This window comes from Lynx canadensis, chromosome C2 (genome assembly GCF_007474595.2).
Source record: "Lynx canadensis isolate LIC74 chromosome C2, mLynCan4.pri.v2, whole genome shotgun sequence".
In the NCBI taxonomy this organism is placed as follows: domain Eukaryota; kingdom Metazoa; phylum Chordata; class Mammalia; order Carnivora; family Felidae; genus Lynx; species Lynx canadensis.
This window is the reverse complement of record NC_044311.2, coordinates 31,120,382-31,137,278: the sequence shown is the minus strand read 5'-3', so window position 1 is coordinate 31,137,278 and position 16,897 is coordinate 31,120,382. Positions and strand designations below refer to the sequence as shown.

At 46.2% G+C, this 16,897-nt stretch overlaps 1 protein-coding gene across 1 annotated transcript in view; it reads right to left on the bottom strand.

Annotated features, from left to right (window-relative positions):
- Positions 1–7,223: 7,223 nt before the first annotated feature.
- Positions 7,224–16,897, bottom strand: part of EPHB1 (EPH receptor B1) — a 143,294-nt gene continuing 133,620 nt past the window's right edge. Inside the window, exons 11-13 of the mRNA XM_032594577.1 lie at positions 13,476–13,669; positions 11,421–11,576; positions 7,224–7,705 (exon numbers count right to left, since the gene is read on the bottom strand). Coding sequence (XP_032450468.1) covers positions 7,597–7,705; positions 11,421–11,576; positions 13,476–13,669 — 459 coding nt within the window. The 3' untranslated portion in view covers positions 7,224–7,596. The remainder of the gene's footprint in view (positions 7,706–11,420; positions 11,577–13,475; positions 13,670–16,897) is intronic.

Here is a 16,897-nt window from a genome sequence, read left to right as displayed (position 1 = left end):
AATGTGCTATGTTGTGATGGCAAGGCCCATGGATCCAATCGTGGTTCTTCCACTGTCTGCACAAGAGGCTGTGGGAACTAAGTGATGAGACTGTGAGGAGGCTGGACAGTGAGCTGGAGTTCTGCCAGGAGCTCATGCCATCCATCCTCCATTCGTTTATCCTCCAAACCCAACTGGATTGGCTGTGCCTTCTAAGCTGCTCCTTCTTCTGGCTGTGCCCCCTGTCTTCTCTGGCCCACTCAATGACCCTCCTCTCTCTCTCTCTCTCTCTCTCCATGGATTCTGTTTCAGTAGCTTTCAGACAGGCTCAAGTCTTTCCCACTAAAAAACAACAAAATAACAACCACCAAAAGGAGGAAGAAATCCAGCTACCTCCTTATTTTCTTCTCCCCTTTGATGTCAAGCTTCTTGAAAGGTTCTGATGTCCTCTCTTTCCTCAATCTACCCTGTGTCTTCTGCTGAAACTGCCCCACCAAGGGCACCCATGACCTCCTGTGGCTAAACCCATGGGCAATTTGCAACTATTAGCCTTCCTTGGAAGCTCTGGGCCTTGGGGCCGCTGTTTCCCTGTAAAAGGTTTTTCTTTGGCTTCACGGACACTGCACACTCCCGGATTTTCCTCATTTTCTGCAGTGGCTCTATCCTGATTCCCTCTGTGAGCCTCCCTTTGCCCAGATATCTTTTAAATCTGGCTGTTTTTCAGGGTTCCATGGGGGCCCACTTCTCTCCTCGCTTTTACATTCTTGTGCAGTAAAACCTTCCACCCCCATGGAGTTAATGGCCATCTGGATGAAGGATGACTCCCAAATCTGTATCATCAGCCCAGCTCGCTCGGCTGAATTATAGACCCCTATATCAAATGGCCCATGGGCAATTCAAATTCATATTGTCTCCCCCACCTCAATTTCTTCCTCCTTTATATCCCTTATCTCACTGAATGGTATACAAAGCCACTCAGTTGCCCAAACCAGAAACTTGGAATGTGATCCTTGACTCTGCCCTCCCTCTGTCCTGACAGCCAATCCACCTCCAGCTTCTGCTGATCCTACCTCTTTGATATTTCTTGAGTCAGTCCATTCCCACTGCTACTTCACATCTTCACCCAGGCCACCATCATCCTTTGCCTACATTACCACACCAGCTTCCTAACTAGTGTCCCAGTAGTGAGTCTAGTACCCCCTACTCAATTTTCCATTTTGTGGCCAGACTATGTAAAATATACTTCCCTTGCTTCAACCCACTTTCCATCAGTTGCATTCAGAATAATATTCAGATTCCTGAATCCCATATAAGATCCTTCATGACCGAGTCCTGCCTACCCCTCCAAGCACCCACATCTAGCACTCTATTCTACAGCCTTGTTGAACAGCCTGTCATCCCACAAATATGTCACCTCCTCTATGGCTTTGGAACATTTACCCATGCTGTTCCCTCCACCTACAAAACTGTTCCATCACTAACATATCCTTTCCCCAATTTGATAAGTGTGTTTACTACTTAGGTTCCAGTTTAACAGATCCCCCTCAAGGATGCCTTCTTTGACACTCCCTTAGGACAATGGCAGTGACCTTCTCTATGCTCCCGTATCCGTATTTCCCTGTTGAAGTTCTCTACAAAGCTGAATTCTTCTATAAAGATTGGAACTTGTCATGTATTCTGTGTCAGAAAACCATTTCCAGAGGTACAGTAGTTCCTAATGTACATGCAAATACAAATTTTAAAGAGCAGAGAAGAAAACTAAAGAGGAGATAATCTCTATATTTTAGAAGAATAAAATAGTATGGGCTTGGTATCCCAGTATCTTGGAAGTGGCTTATCTGTCTATAATACGGTTTTGTTTTTTTAATTCAGCATTTCCCCCCCTCTGGTGAGTGAGTAGTTATAGGAATCTTAGAGTACGGGTGAATTTAGAGAGGTAAAACAACTCTTGGAAGAAAATCTCAGTGTACAGGGAGGGCTAAAAGACACAAGTTTTCCCTGATGAGGGAAGTCCCACCATCCTTTCTGCCCAGCTGGATGTCAACCTGGCAGTACAGGAGCCTTGGTTCTAATATCAGAAGGATGGCTGCTCACTGCCCTTCAATGACCTTCTTATTTGCCTCCATCATACCAAAGATGGTGCCGTGTTCATTGCTATGTCTCAGGTGGGGACTTTGCACAGTGACTGACACTCGGTGGCATGCTGCCTTCCCCGGCTGGTCCTCTGGGGAAGATTGTGACATCGTGTGAAAGATGCAGACAGGGTTGAAAAGGAGTGTGTTAAACTTCACAAAACTAAAATTAGAATAGCTTACAGTTGATAGCAGTTAAGAGTAAGTGAGAAAAGATTCCAACTAAATACCTAGGGATTAGTTTCTTTAAAAGCATGCTGTTTAAGGTCATGGACTTCGTAGGTAAAAGAATGATATGTAAGACTTTCTCAACTCAGATTTATTTAAATCACCAAATATATATTGAGCATCTTCCATGTATTAGGCTGTGTGTTGGGTGCTAGGTATGAAGGTGACTAAGACATGACCTGCGTCTACTCTCACTCTGGGGATCACCAGAAGTTTCTGGTTGAGAACAAACACTGTGTGCCAAGTCATGACTCCCAGCAACAAAGGAACCCATCAAGGGCCTTAAAAAACAGGGTCAGCTCAGGAGGGATGCAGGGGTGGGGCTAAAAGAGCAGAGGGCTCTCCTTTCCTGCCAGGTGTGCAATGGAGGTCCATCCACCACTGCCCAAGGCTGTCCATCCCACCTACCCTTAAATGGGATGTGCAGAACACTTAAACCCCCACCTGCCCACCACCAGGGCTGGCACTCTTTGAGAGGGACCAAGAGTTTGTTCTCAGGCCCCTGTGGACCTGTTCTTTGGAAATTGCTGGTCTCAAGAGACTCCCTGGTGGTGAACATAGTCACCATTTGACTTCAATCAACTTGAATGAGCTTTCAGTGTGATCCAGCCACGCCCTCCCCCTTTTGACAACCTTTCTGTAGTTTCAGTGATTCCCCTCTACCACCACCAACCACTAGCCCCACTGATATCTTAGATGATGCAAGACCTCTGGCTATGTTTGAAAATGACCCTGTAACTTCTATAGGAACTGCAAGGCGTCTCTATGAAAGCAAAGCTCGCTCTGACATGGATCTTAAGTGTCCTTTGAGCCTTCTTGGTGGCAGAGAATCCTGGATGATACCTGTTTGCTGCTACTACTCCATCATGGCTGTGCTTCTCCCTTGCCTCACTTGCCCTTACTCAGTGGGGGTCAGAGCCATTATTATTTCTGAAATGGTAATGAGGTTCCCAGACTAGCTCACCACGGCCTTCTTAGAACAAAACCTGTACTAGAATCTTGTACTTTTAACTGACACATTGTAGATTCTCACCCTTCTGCCGGATGTCTCAACTCCTCCTGTCCACAATATTCCTGGAGTTCTATTCCTCAATCCTCACTGGTTTCTGTTCTTTTCACAAATACATGCGAAGAGTAACTTCTGTCCTTACTTGGTTTCGATTATCCTAGGGGACTCCACTGATCCAGCTCTACACATAACTTTGCAAGGGTCAGGGGCATAAGAGGGAGGCGGTGGGTAGGAGCAGGTGTGTGATTTTAGTAGTATAGGTACCTGTTTGACATCTATGAGCTCCAGTGATCTTCAGATGATACAGTAAACACCTGCTCTGTAGATGTATCTACTTGGTATCCTTCATTACCATCTTCCTTTATTGGGGGGGGGGGGGCAGGGAGAAAGCACAGAGAGGTGGATCATAGTCTTTAAGGCTTTTCCACAAATCACTTCCATTCCCATAACCCCTGAGCCAGGGGTACTAATTAAACATTGCCCACTTGTCCCCTGTGAAGTCCTCACACACATGAGCCTTGGTGGCTGCAGGTGTGCCTGGCAGAGAATGCCCATCTGTAAGTCATATCTTGGGCTGCATAGCATGGCCGTAGGTTCCATGTCTTTAGGCTGACTTAGAAGGCCACAGACTTCTGTCCACTGTGCAAAACGTGTTTTTAAGAAAGAATCTGGGGGCTCCCGGGTGGCGCAGTTGGTTGAGCATTTGACTCTCGATTTTGGCTCAGGCCATAATCTCGTGGTTATGGGATTGAGCCCCACGTTGGGCTCACCACTGGGTGTGGAGCCTGCTTGGGATTCTCTCTCTCCCTCTCTCTCTGCACATCCCCTACCCCACTCATTCACATGCCCTCTTTTGCTCTCACTCTCTCTCTCAAAAAAAAAAAAAATGTAAAAAAAGAAAGCTGAATTGGAATTTATCCTCTGCCAGGTGATAGAGTAACTTGTCTAACTGAAATTCAGAGGCCTGGGGTCTTGATCCAGTGAGCATTCTCCCCAGGGAGCTCTCTTTTGAGGGTGTGAGTAAAGTGTCTTGGCACCAAACTGTCAATGGGCACAGATACCCCTGTGCAAGAGACCAGCCTCTCCCATCGCTTCCTGCCCAAGAGGGTGAGGGTTCATTCGTCTCTTTGCCGGTGGCAGAAGAACTTTAATAACTATCACTCCTGGAGTCAAGAACTTTACATCTGTTACTAACTCCAGGAAGGCAGGTTACTGTAACGCAGTGCTCCCAAAGTGTGGTCCCTGGACCAGCAGCGTCAGCACCACACGGCCACTTCTTGGACTCCACCCCAGATCTACTGAGTCAGCAAACTTGTTGGTCGGGTCCAGTGATCTGTGTTTCAACATACCCTCCAGGTGATGATACTAATGCGTGCTCAAGTGTGAGACCCCCTGGGAAAGTGGTAGGAGCATGGAATCAGGTTGCTGAGGCAAAATCCTGACTCCACCACTGTGTGATGTAGGGAAGGTCTTGTCTCTGTTTCTTCATCTGAAAACTGGGGGTGATGAAGTATCTGCTACTGCTTTATAAGATGCTCATGAAGAAGAGAGTTAATAGATGCAAAGTACTTAGACTGTGCTTGGCATAGAGAACCTGCTCAGGAGCGTTAGGCCTCATCAAAGGTGGTTACGACTATCTGACTCTACATAGAGGCTCAGAGAGGTCGGTGACTGGCCCCGTGCTACAGAGGGAAGGCCTGATGTCTCAATCACTAGAGATATACCGCATTTCAGGGTGTGGGGTGGGGAAGCCTGGCATGCTGAACTGTGCTGAACATCTGCAGGGGTGGGGGGGGCATGTCCAGAGCTTGGCCATGCCCCTCCCACTGATAACTATGCCTCCAGGTGCCCTGGCCTTGGCTCTGCTGACCCCTCGTGCTTTCCCATGTGCCCTTGGGTTCTTTCTCACACACACTCTCTGTCTCCTTTGTGGGATCTTACGGTGAAACCAAACCAAAGGGTGTGACCCGACTTTCACCTTGACCTTGCTTTGTGGACAGCCAGAAGGTGGGCTGGCACTGGTGGAAGCACAGTGAAGACTTCAGGTTAAGGATGCTGCCTGAGAAATTTGGTGACAAATTAAAATTCATTCCTATGGAAAATTGAGAGTAGATTAGTCAAATTGCCTAGGCTTGTAAGACACTTCATGGATTCAGGTCTTTGGGGTAATTAGCAAATTGTGCATGGGATTGCTACGCTATTAATAAGGGGAAGTTTTCTCTTCTACCCGCTACATGCTGGGTTGGGGCTCTTTGTAACCATATGCAAATCTTCTGAGATACTTCTGTCCATCTCCCTTTGTCCCCCAGGGGTTACACACAAGGGTGATGCTTTCAGATCGGGCTCCCCTGCATCAGAGCTGTACCCGTAGGCCCATGAGCCTCTTTGAAGGAGCTTCAGAAGGTAAGACCTCCCCAAGTACAAAGTTACCGAGGACTAGGGGGAAAAGGCTCATCTCACTTTCAATTTACATTAAATAAGCCACATGGGAACTATGGCTCCTTTACTGGCTCACACCCTCCCCTCCAACTGCTTGTTCACAGACACACCACAAGCAAGCAGTCTAAAATAGTCTTTAGCGCCTTTTACAAAACTGGCCTGGATATGAACATCACAAATGCAATGTGCAAACTGAAATCAGGGCTGATGGTGTATTATCGGTGATTGTTTATATTTATCTGCCAGTGACTTCTTCAGAGCCTCATATTTATTCATTCAGTTCTTCCTTTGGGTCACATCAGTGAGAATGATTCTTATATATAGTGCTTCTTGGGAGGCACAGGATCTGGGATGTATTTCTTCCCTCTCATATGAGGCGGAAGAAGGACAGTCATTAAGGATTTTCCTGTAACTTGGGGACAGACCCACTGGGGTCTGAGAACACACACGCTGACACCATTCTATGTAAACCCAGACATGCTTCTGCTCATTTTAATTAGACAGATAAAATTAGCAAGGAGATTAAGATAAAAGGAGAAATTAAAAATATTTAAATGTTAGGTGGAATTTACAAAAGTGAATTGAACAATGAGGTACAAGAAGGAATGTGGAGAAACACAGACACATTTGAAACATTCCTCGGATGCCACACGGCTTAAGCCAGTCCACAAATAAGGTAAGAAGAATTCTCCCTTGCCATCTCTTGAATTACAGATTCTAGGGATGTGGAAGAACATTCTCCAGAAACACTTTCCTTCTCCTTCTCTTCAGATGTTACCAAGAATAATCAGTCAGTATCATTCTAGAATGGCCCACACTGCATCCAATTCAAACCACTCACCTGTTTCCTGTCTGAATTTGCAAGCTCCTGAGAGTTTTTTCCCCTTTAATTTTATTTTTCTCCCTGCTCTCTCTCCCCATTGGGCCAATAGGCCAACTGGGCCAACCAGAACACCAAACCAACAACACGCTCCAGCCCCTTTGGATTTTCCAGGGGCAAAGATCTCCCGGTTCTTCTTTCTTGTTTGCATCTGTTACGAACAAGCACAGTCATTTTTATAACACAGACATACATATGTGTGCTCCTGCACACGGAAACAGGTTTTTCTTTTTTTTTTTTTTCCAATTTGTGGTTTCTTTTTCCTTTTTGCAGAAAATGCAAACAAAAGAAAAACAAGGTTTTCAATTGAAGGTACATCTCTTCTTCAATATGAAGACATTAATTGAATTGGTTGGATCCCCCATGCAGTGGTCAGCAAAGTCCTTTGGCAACTGACAGAACGACATCTGGAGACTCAGGAGCTGGGGTTTGTTTGAAGAAACTTCCCTACACGAGTCATGAGCAAAGGGAAATGGATGTGGGAGAAGGGAGAGGGCTCGTGGGGAGGAGTACAAAAGGAGAAAAGAAAAGAATGTCATTGGTGAGGAAGAAAATGGAAAACTGCCTCTGTTTCTTCCCTCTACCTCCTTCCCTTTCTTCCTGTGGATCGGTGACTCCAGCCCCGAGTGGGAGCGGAGTTTACTCTTGGTTGCCCCGATGCATACTGTTTTGTCTTCACTTCTGTTGAACATCACCCTTTCATATTTTTATTATTATGTTTTGGTTTCCCACGGCATCTTATACATGCTTCTGTCACTAAGAAATGAAGATTGCCTATTAAGAACAGGTCCAGTCTCTTCTTCACTGATTTAATGCATTTCTTAGCTGAGAAGCCACTCTTTCCAGAACATTCCACAGTGGTCAACCTCTGGTTCCCTCTTGAGCATGGTCCTTTTCCTTCCTCTCCTCCCCCCAGAAAATGAGAGTTCTCATGCCATTGCCGTTGGTGACTGACTCATCTGGACCCTCATAGAATGAATGCTGTTCAGGATCTTCTTCTGATGACCTGCCAAGGTGACCCCTATTCTCAGGAGGTCTCTAGGAGGGAAAAAGTCACAGAAAAGGGCACGTTAGTGTTACGGCAGCTTTTCAAGGATCACAACTCATCACAGAAGGCAAGCTCTTGAATTAGGTGGGTAGGCAAATAAAAGTGTTTAAAATCCAACACTCAGATTACCCAAGTCTTTGGCAAATGCCTACATAGGTATTTTCTTGCTCAATTTCATTTGCTTCATGCAGTGGCCCTCGTCTCCAACGGCCCCCTCCCAACTTAGACAATCCTGGAAGTGTCGTGCCCTGTTCCTCATGTATGGGTGTTGGCTGGAGCAGCCCCTTCATTGTTTCCATGACCCTAGGCAGACTGGAACTTTCGCGCGCGTGTGTGCGTGTGTGTGTTTTAACACTCCACGCACACACGATATGGGGCTTCAGTTATGCTGCGGAGCTTTCTGCCTAAATTAGTGATCACCCACTGAGATTGAAAAGATGTGGGGTTTGCTGGGTTTTCTGATGTTTTTCCCCTGAGTTTCCATTTTCTGCCTCTGTTTGAATTTTAATGTCATGAATTTTTAAGAAGGGTGATCTCAAAATAACTTTCAAATATCTGCCCAAGCAGGAATCTAAGTAATATGTTTAGGATAGGGGTTTGGATTGTACTCATCTTTAAGCTGTGAGTCTTAATTTTGGGGAGACCCATGCATCTTTCCCTAGTTAATGATAATAATGTTATAGCATTGCTCAAGTATTTCTCATGTGCCATATACTATCTCATGTATAGCTAAGGAAGCAGTTCATGAAAATTGACAAACCACTCAAGGTCAGTAATAATAATTTAACAGCAGTTGTTTCTTGCGTGCATTCTGTAGGCAGGCAATAGGCCAAGTGCTTTGTATACATTATTCCATTAACCTTTCACCACAAACCAATGAGATGGGTACTCTTATTTTTTGCTCATTTATGGACAAGTAGGGCTCAGAGAAGTTAAGTAACATGCTCAAGATCACACAGCAGGTAACTAACTGGTGGTGCAACTGGGGTTCAAATTCAAGACTACTTGGTTTTCAGCCACCCTGTAGGGCTGCTCTCAGAATTGTTCTAAGGTCCTGACTATATTCCCCCAAAGGCCCCTGCCCCTGGCATAGCAGATCACTTTGTACACCAGACCCACGAGGCTGCACCAGGCTCCTGTGCTCTCCTCAACACCCCCTTACAGCTGGCGGTCAACCCCCTCAGAGCTGCAGCTGGCTCAGATTGTCAAATTGTCCATGTCTTTTCAGCAAACACTTCTGAGAGGCACACTTGAATTCTGAATTCACAAATTGTCCTGCAATCTATTTTATTTAGTAGCTCATGTTCTTTTTCCATCTTTTATCTCTCAAGAAACAAACTAAATTGCTCCAATAGCGTGTGGGCATTTTTTACTTTGAACTAAATCCCTTAATTTTTCCTTTTCCAGACTGAGGAAATTGCTCCATTGGATTCCTCCAGTTGTGGGGGGTTAGGGGGTGATGGCTCCATACTCAGCCACATCACAGTGAGGAAGCAGGCACAGCCCCACCAGCATGAGCACCCGTTGCCGCCCCTGAACCCGGGCTCTCCGGTCATCTAGGGCATCCATGCCAGCTCTGCAAGATGGGGAAGCTGCTTTTCCACTGGTAAGTGCTGCATTTGTTGGTGATGGTGGTGCCTGACAATAATTCATAGTGGCAGGGACTGCCTTTATATGGCATCAATGGAAAATGAACTCACATTTAAAAAATGAATTCTGTTGTTTAGTGGATGCTAGGCTAGATGCACATTCAAGCCATCTCCCTAGGGAAAGCGGAGCTTCCATCATTTCTGGCAAGAATCAACCTCAAAGAGGTAGAGTGGGGGCGCCTAGGTGGCTTAGTTGGTTGAGCAGTTGAGCGTCCACTCTTGGTTTCAGCTCAGGTCATGATCTCACGGTTTTCATGAGTTTGAGCCTGTGTCAGGCTCTGTACTGACAGCACGGAGCCTGCTTGGGATTCTCCCTCTCTCTCTGCCCCTCCCTAGCTCATTTGTGCACTCTCTCTCAAAATAAATACATTAAAAAAAAAAAAAAAAGAGGTAGAGTGGGACTCCAGGAAGACTGACTGCAAAGCAGGAGTCTGGGACAGAAGCTGTTCCTCTGAGGTTCAACTGCTGGGGCTGGATGGGACCCTGCCTCTCCCTTGGGACTCAGCAACTGGCCCACCTCGAGAGGGAATCCTGGCACCTAGCACTGTGCCTGACATGTATCAGGCGATCAGTAAGTGTTTGTCAATTGCCCGGAGGACCAACCAGTCCTCTACCGTGGGAAATGTGTATCACAAGCCACCAACCCCCATGTTGTCTATAAACGTTGTGGCCCAGGCAGCTGGTGAAGTCTCCTCTGGGGGGATGTGTCTATTCAAAATTTGACCCTTGCCAACTTGTTTCCAGCCTTGGCTGCATGTTAGAATCATCTGGGGAGTTTTAAACACCCTGATGCCCAGGTCTCAGTTCATACCACTTAAACCAGAAGATCTAGGCATGGAAATCAGCCATCAATATGTTTAAGAAAAAAATTTGTAATGTTTATTTTTGAGAGAGAGACACACACAGAATCTGAAGCAGGTTCCAGGCTCCCAGCTGTCAGCACAGAGCCTGATGCGGGGCTCAAACCCACAAACTGTGGGATCATGACCTCAGCCAAAGTTGGACACTTAACTGACTGAGCCACCCAGGTGCCCCAGGCAACAATATTTTTTTAAAGATTCCCAGGTGAGTCCAGTGTGCCACCATGTACGGGCATCACTGTATCCCTGGGGTGGAGTGGTAGAAGGAGACGGAATTAGCCATCAGGAAAGAAGCCCTCAGGCCCTGCTTTGCCACTCGTGAGCACTGAGTGTTCAGGCACTAATTCACCTACTTTCTGAATCTGCTGAATGGAATGAGTACAAGTAGATGAGTATCTCCCAAACTACAGTTCCACGAAACCCTGCCCCTCAAAAATATGGTTCCACAGTATTTAATAATTTTAAATGGGTTTCTTTATTTCAGGATTTCTCATGGCCTTTAGAATGCTAATATGTGTAGTGAATCTCCAAAAGGGTGATAAAGTACGCAGTATATCCCAAATTTATTTGACCATGGGACCTTTTTTCCAAGGAGAACCTATTAACATTTCGCAGAACTGGTGCTGCTCAGAACATTCTTGGGGAAATGACGGACTAATGGATCTTTAAGACCCTTTCTGGCTCTCATCTTATTTGAATAATTTTAGTTTTCGCATTCCTCCATACTCCTGTGGGAATTGCAGACTGGTAAATAATTTGTGGGAGATGGAAATGTATGCTTATTCACACGCGCTAAGTACGAATATGAGCTCCCCACACGTCTGAGATTGTTGCTGAATCAGTGTAGTGCCTCTTCCTGCTATGTTGTTGAAAGTGCTGGCTGGCTGTGTTCTTTCCATCTGGATGCTCTTTTTGATGGGTTAAGTTTGAAAACAAACGGAGGAGAGAGTCTTGATGATTAGGCAAATGACATACGGCTATGACTTTGAAGAACTCTCATTTGGGGCCAGACTGGACCTCAGCTTCCCCACCCCACCCCTCCATCTTTCCAGGGCGCTTCGCCACCAGATCTGATTCTATACAGAAGTGGAGCTCTGGGGGTGAGGCAGAAATCAAGACTTGTACCATGAGCAATAGCAGGGAAGGAGCCTTGATCCCCACCCACGGGGTACAGAGAGGAGATTCTCATCACTTACTCTGATGTCATCTGGGTGACCAGCTGGAGGGAGGTGAAGCCAGCGGTGAGGAAGCTGTCCCTGTACTGGACCATTTTGATGGCACTGAGCCAGTCATCCACGGTGGTAAAGGCCGTGAAGTCTGGAATGGAGCGGTCTAGCAGGGGCTGGGAAGGCCTGAGAGAAAGAGAGAGAGAGAGAGAGAGAGAGAGAGAGAGAGAGAGAGAGAAGCAGGTAACCCCACAGCTGCAAAGGTGCGGGGATAGAGCCACACTCTGGGCAGACAGCAGACTTCATGTAGGATGAGAATTCTTTCCTGACAGGATGAAGATTACAGGGGAGCCCTGTGCTGACCCTTCTTGCCTTACAGAATCCTGAGTGGGCATAACTTCTGGAGGCGAGATGGCTGGTACCCCTGCCTATGGGCCCTGTCTCGCATCAGTCAGCTCAGACAGCTAGACTGACACAGCATGAAGTCTGGAGGGAAGAGAAGGCCCATAACTCCTTTGTAAACTGGAACCTAGGAGCTTTACCATCCAAAGTTTCACCATTAAAAATATATAAAGTTCACTACAACCTTCCCAAATCTATTGGTACCATTTTTTTTTTCCTGGTTCTATCCTCAGCTAATTGGAACAGAGCAGCTCTCCACTGATCTTCTCTGGGACATTCTCAAAGCAGACACTTCACTATCCAATCCACAAAGCAGGGTGCCACCTTAATATATCCCTCAACTCCCAACACCCATGCCCAGTCCTTCACCAAGAATTAAAGATTTGACCTCCAAAATATCTCATACTCATCCACCTCTTTCTGCATCATTACCCTGACTGAAGACCCTATCTTCTCTGCCATTATTCCTGCAATATTCTCCTGTCGGTCTTCACGCATGTTCCTTCCCCTCAACATAAGGTCCACACTGTGGCCTGGTGCTCTTTGAAAACTGCAGGTGCGATCATGTCCATAACCTTCACCCTGACCCTGATTTGTGTCAAATCCTTCAATGGGTGCTCGCTACTCTGAAAATCAAGCCCAGAATTCTTAGCAGGGCCCACATGTTCTGAGAGTCTGGCCCTCGCTCACCTTGCCAGCCTCAGCCCTGACCCAGTCCCCTCACAGACTGGACTCAGAACACACTGGCCCTGTCCTTCCTACCCTCGAGCCTCTGTTCATGCTGTTCCTTGGTCTGGAACACTTGTCCCTTGATTCCCATCTTCCTTTCATTCAATTCATGCATTTCCTCCCTTCAGTGCTCAACTGGAATAACACTTATCAGAGATGCCTCCCTGACACCAGGTATCACATGTATCCATGCTCTCCAACACCACGCACCTCCCTGCCACAGTGGCTATCAAGGTCTCAATTTTGCATTTCTTTGGGTGATCATCTGGTCTTGCCCCTCCTAAATGATTCAAAGTTCCATGAGGACACGAATCATGTCTATCTTATTCATTCTATACTGTCAGCAAGGGGCACAGTGCTTAGCACATACATGCCCAATAAACTTTGGTTGAAATATTAATAAGTCAGTTAACACTGCAATGTAGAGGAATAATATACAGCTGACAGCTACTGACAGGAGATGAAAATTGTTCTGTGCATTTGCTCACAACAAATCCGATGGCTTTTTATTTCTGTGTCCCATAGCAATCAGGGCCTTTAGCGGCTAATAGGTTGGCCAAGGTTCCAAGTCTGCAGCTCTACCTTGTGTGGTTAACAAAAAGTGTGCCTTCTGGAAACAGGATCTCCCAGAAGTGGGGCCTCATACCACTCCTCTCAGACACATTCAATTATTACAGAGCCCAGTGCCCAGCCCATCTGAAGCCAGCAGACAGTGGAGACCCAGACAGGTATCTTGATATCTGTCTATAGCCCATGCTGTAGGCAGGGAATATTTTAGAAAGATGGAAAGGAAAAAGGAAACAGGAAGTCTTGGAATCTCTTCCATTAGTGGATAAGGTTAGCCACCTCACCCTTGCTCTCAATAGATCAAAAGGCTAGCAGCCTTGCTATTGGGCCTGCCCCTAGTTATGAGACCACCCACACCTACAAACCACCCTATTCCACGAGACTCACACGGCGGTGATGGTTGCCACAGTCTTGAGACTTGCCGGGTTCCGGATCATCTTGTCCAGGGTGTTGACAATTTCCGCAAAGCGGGGCCGGCTGTTACGGTCCTTCTGCCAACAGTCCAGCATGAGCTGGTGTAGAGCAGCTGGACAGTCCATGGGTGGGGGCAGCCGGTAGTCCTGCTCAATGGCATTGATGACCTGTAGTGACACACATGGGAACGGGTATGATTGGGTGATGAGACACCCGCCAGTCATTCACAAAGTAGCTCCCAAGGATGGAGCCTCCCTCATTCTGTGCTCATATACCTCTCTCCATAATGGATTTGACGTGTACTTGGCTTTCCCCCCTAGACTGTTCCTAGTACCCGCAGTGAGGCCTGGCACACACTAGATCTCTGTAAATGCTTACTAAAGAATGAGCTGGTGAATAGCTTGAGCTTCTCCTCTCTTTAAGAGGACATCAGGCCCAATTTTGCAGCTGGCAGTGATGATGAGATGGCACACAGGAAACCTAGTGGACATTTGTTCTTTATAAAGGACCCCCATCAGGAAGCCTGGGTGGCTCAGCCGGTTTGAGATTCCGACTTCAGCTCAGGTCATGATCTCGCAGTTTGTGAGTTCAAGCCCCTGTCGGGCTCTGTGCTGATGGCTGGGAGCCTGGAGCCTGCTAGGGATTCTGTGTCTCCCTTTCTCTCTGCCCCTCCCCCGCTCATGCTCGGTCCCTCAAAAATAAATAAACGTTAAAAAAAAATTAAAAAAAAATAAAGGACCCCCACCAAAGCCTGTGGTGGCCTCATCCTTACACTGCTAAGAGAAGAGAAAGGAGGGAAGGAATCAGCCTTTAACAGTGAGCCTACTCCATGCTAGGGCCACTCTCGATGCTTCCTGTGCATTGTTTGCCTTGACCTTCATGATGCAGCAACATGAACTGGCTTGAAGAGAATTTGACTACACAAATCAGTTAAGTGCAATGACAACGGTCAAAATAACAAGGTGAACTAAAGTGAATATAGCCAATGAGGTTTTGGTAATTTTTGCAGGCTCCAGGGGATAATTTTGTCAAGATCTTAGAATCTTTACATAGTTTGGTCTGCTTTTCATATGGTTGCAAGAGCTTATTTCACACTTTATATCTTAATTTCCAATTCATTTAAATAGATTATGACTGCTCTGTGCTTTTTGTAATAGCAAAAATAACTGTCAATGACCCAGTGCTAAACATGGGAATTTATTACGGTGCCCTCCTACCGTGATGGAAGGCCTGGTGTACAATGAGCACCTTTAAGTGATGTAAAAATGTATCTGTTGAAATGGAAATATACTCACACTGTAATCTTAGGGAAAAGAGCAGGTATAGTATAATCTTGCTTTTGTAAAAACAAAAATCAAAACAAAACAAAAAAACAGTAATTATACACGTGCATAAAAAAGACCCCGGAAAAATAGATGGCATGGCATTAAATGGCGGTTGCCTCTGGGCAGGTAGACACGAGTGCTTTTCATGCTCGTTTGTGTTCTTACTTTCTATAATAATTATACATTGATTTTATATTAAAATAAACAGTTCAAGCACCTTCAACAACAAAGGAAATAATTTGGAGTTCAGAGATTTTCAGGTGTTTTTACCTCTACTTTAAAAAATGTCAGATTCATTTCAACGGATTCTTCTTCTTTTTTTTTTTTTAAACTTTGTAGATCGGTCAGAAAGTATTTTCAATCAGTTTGTATTTTTACAAATTCTATGCCCAGGATATAGGACATGGAGTGGGGCATGAGATATGACCTGAAGTCATTAGAGATAATCAAGGTGTATTATTCCTTCTATTCTAGGTGGTGGAAAAACAAACAAGGATACAAACCACACTGGTATCAGTTCTATATACAAACTGGTGAATGGGAACGTGCACTTTTGAATAGTATGTTGCTTCACCGATAAATTTTTACCCCCGCCAAACTCCTGTCAATCAAATTACCTGCTTTCCTCTAAGGAGGGCATTACAGTCCATTTTTCCCGTGAGGAAATAGAGGCACACACAGTGGAGTAACTTGCCTGATGACCCACAGCTAGGAAATGGCAGGACTGAGAATAAATCATAGAGGTGTCTGATTTTTAAGTGTGGAACACCTTGAAGCCCACCTTCCCGAGGCCTCTGTGGGGCTGCCATTGTAATCTCGACCTGAAGAGTAGTCCTTGGAGCTGTTTGATGTCTTCACGGCAGGAAACAGGGGTATGGAGCTAAACCAAGTAATCCATGAGGAGGAGTGGCCAGGCATCATTCGCATCAGCCTGGCTCATAAACTGGCACCCTTTCCAGCTCCTTCTAGGCAGCCAGACCCAGGGGCCCTGTCACAGAGCCCCCACTCACTGTGGAGATAAGTGGGATTATCCACTGAATGGCCCCCGAGCTCATTTTGGGTTCCTTAAGGACAAGCTAGGCAGGGCCAGCAGGAAGGGCTAGTGTCCATATTCAACTTCTCATGGGGATCGGGGACCCCAAAGTCTTCCAGTGCAGGGCAGCTCATGTTGCCCTAAACTGTTGGCATCTCTGCTCAAATTATGTGGTGCCAGAGCCCCAAGTAGTTAATTCCTCCCACTGACAAGTTTCCTCTCGTCTCCCTGTAACAGGAAGGAGTACTGGAGTCAGGGGGCACATCTCCATGGTGTGACCAGCTGGCCCAACCACTCCTGGCAGAGCACCAAGAGACTGGGACCCATACATGGACTGAGTCTTCCGTCTGTGAGGTCTGGGCTAAATGCAACTTAGCTACGCTTCCCCTGTCTCCTCCGCATGCCACCTCACTGGAAATTTTGAAGACTATCCTGCCATTTGTTTTGTATTTCCCGTGCCTGTCTGGTACGGTTTCTTTTTAAGAGGATATCAGAACCACTGATCCCTCCTCCCTGTGGGTCGGCCAGGAGTGCAGACCCCCACATGGTGCTGGTGATGGTGTGGCATTGTAGCTAGGGGCGAAGACACTGGAGGCCTGGGTTCAAATCCTAGTTTCACTTCTTATTAGCTCCAGAACCTTGGAAGAGTCACTTGACTTCTGGAAATTGCACAGATAGGGTTATTAAAAAGATTACACGACACAGTGAGGTGATGTTGAGCACCATACGCATGAAGGAATGGTAGAGGGAATATCTTCGTCAGATGGAGGCTGTCATTCCTGCCACATCTACTACAGTACTTGTCCCTGCAAAGGAGGTTACTGTTCTGCTGCTGGTCACTGCAGATCTAGGGCCACAGTGTTTTGAGAAGCACGAAGCACATAGTGGGGGGTTAATGGCCAGATTCCTATTTCTCACCTTTCAGGATATAGGATAGCCATGCTATGTTTACAAAATGGGACTTCGTGCCATTTGCTATCTCTTCTACATAATTTTGTTGTCATTACTCAAGCTGATATTCTGGGAGCATTGATGCC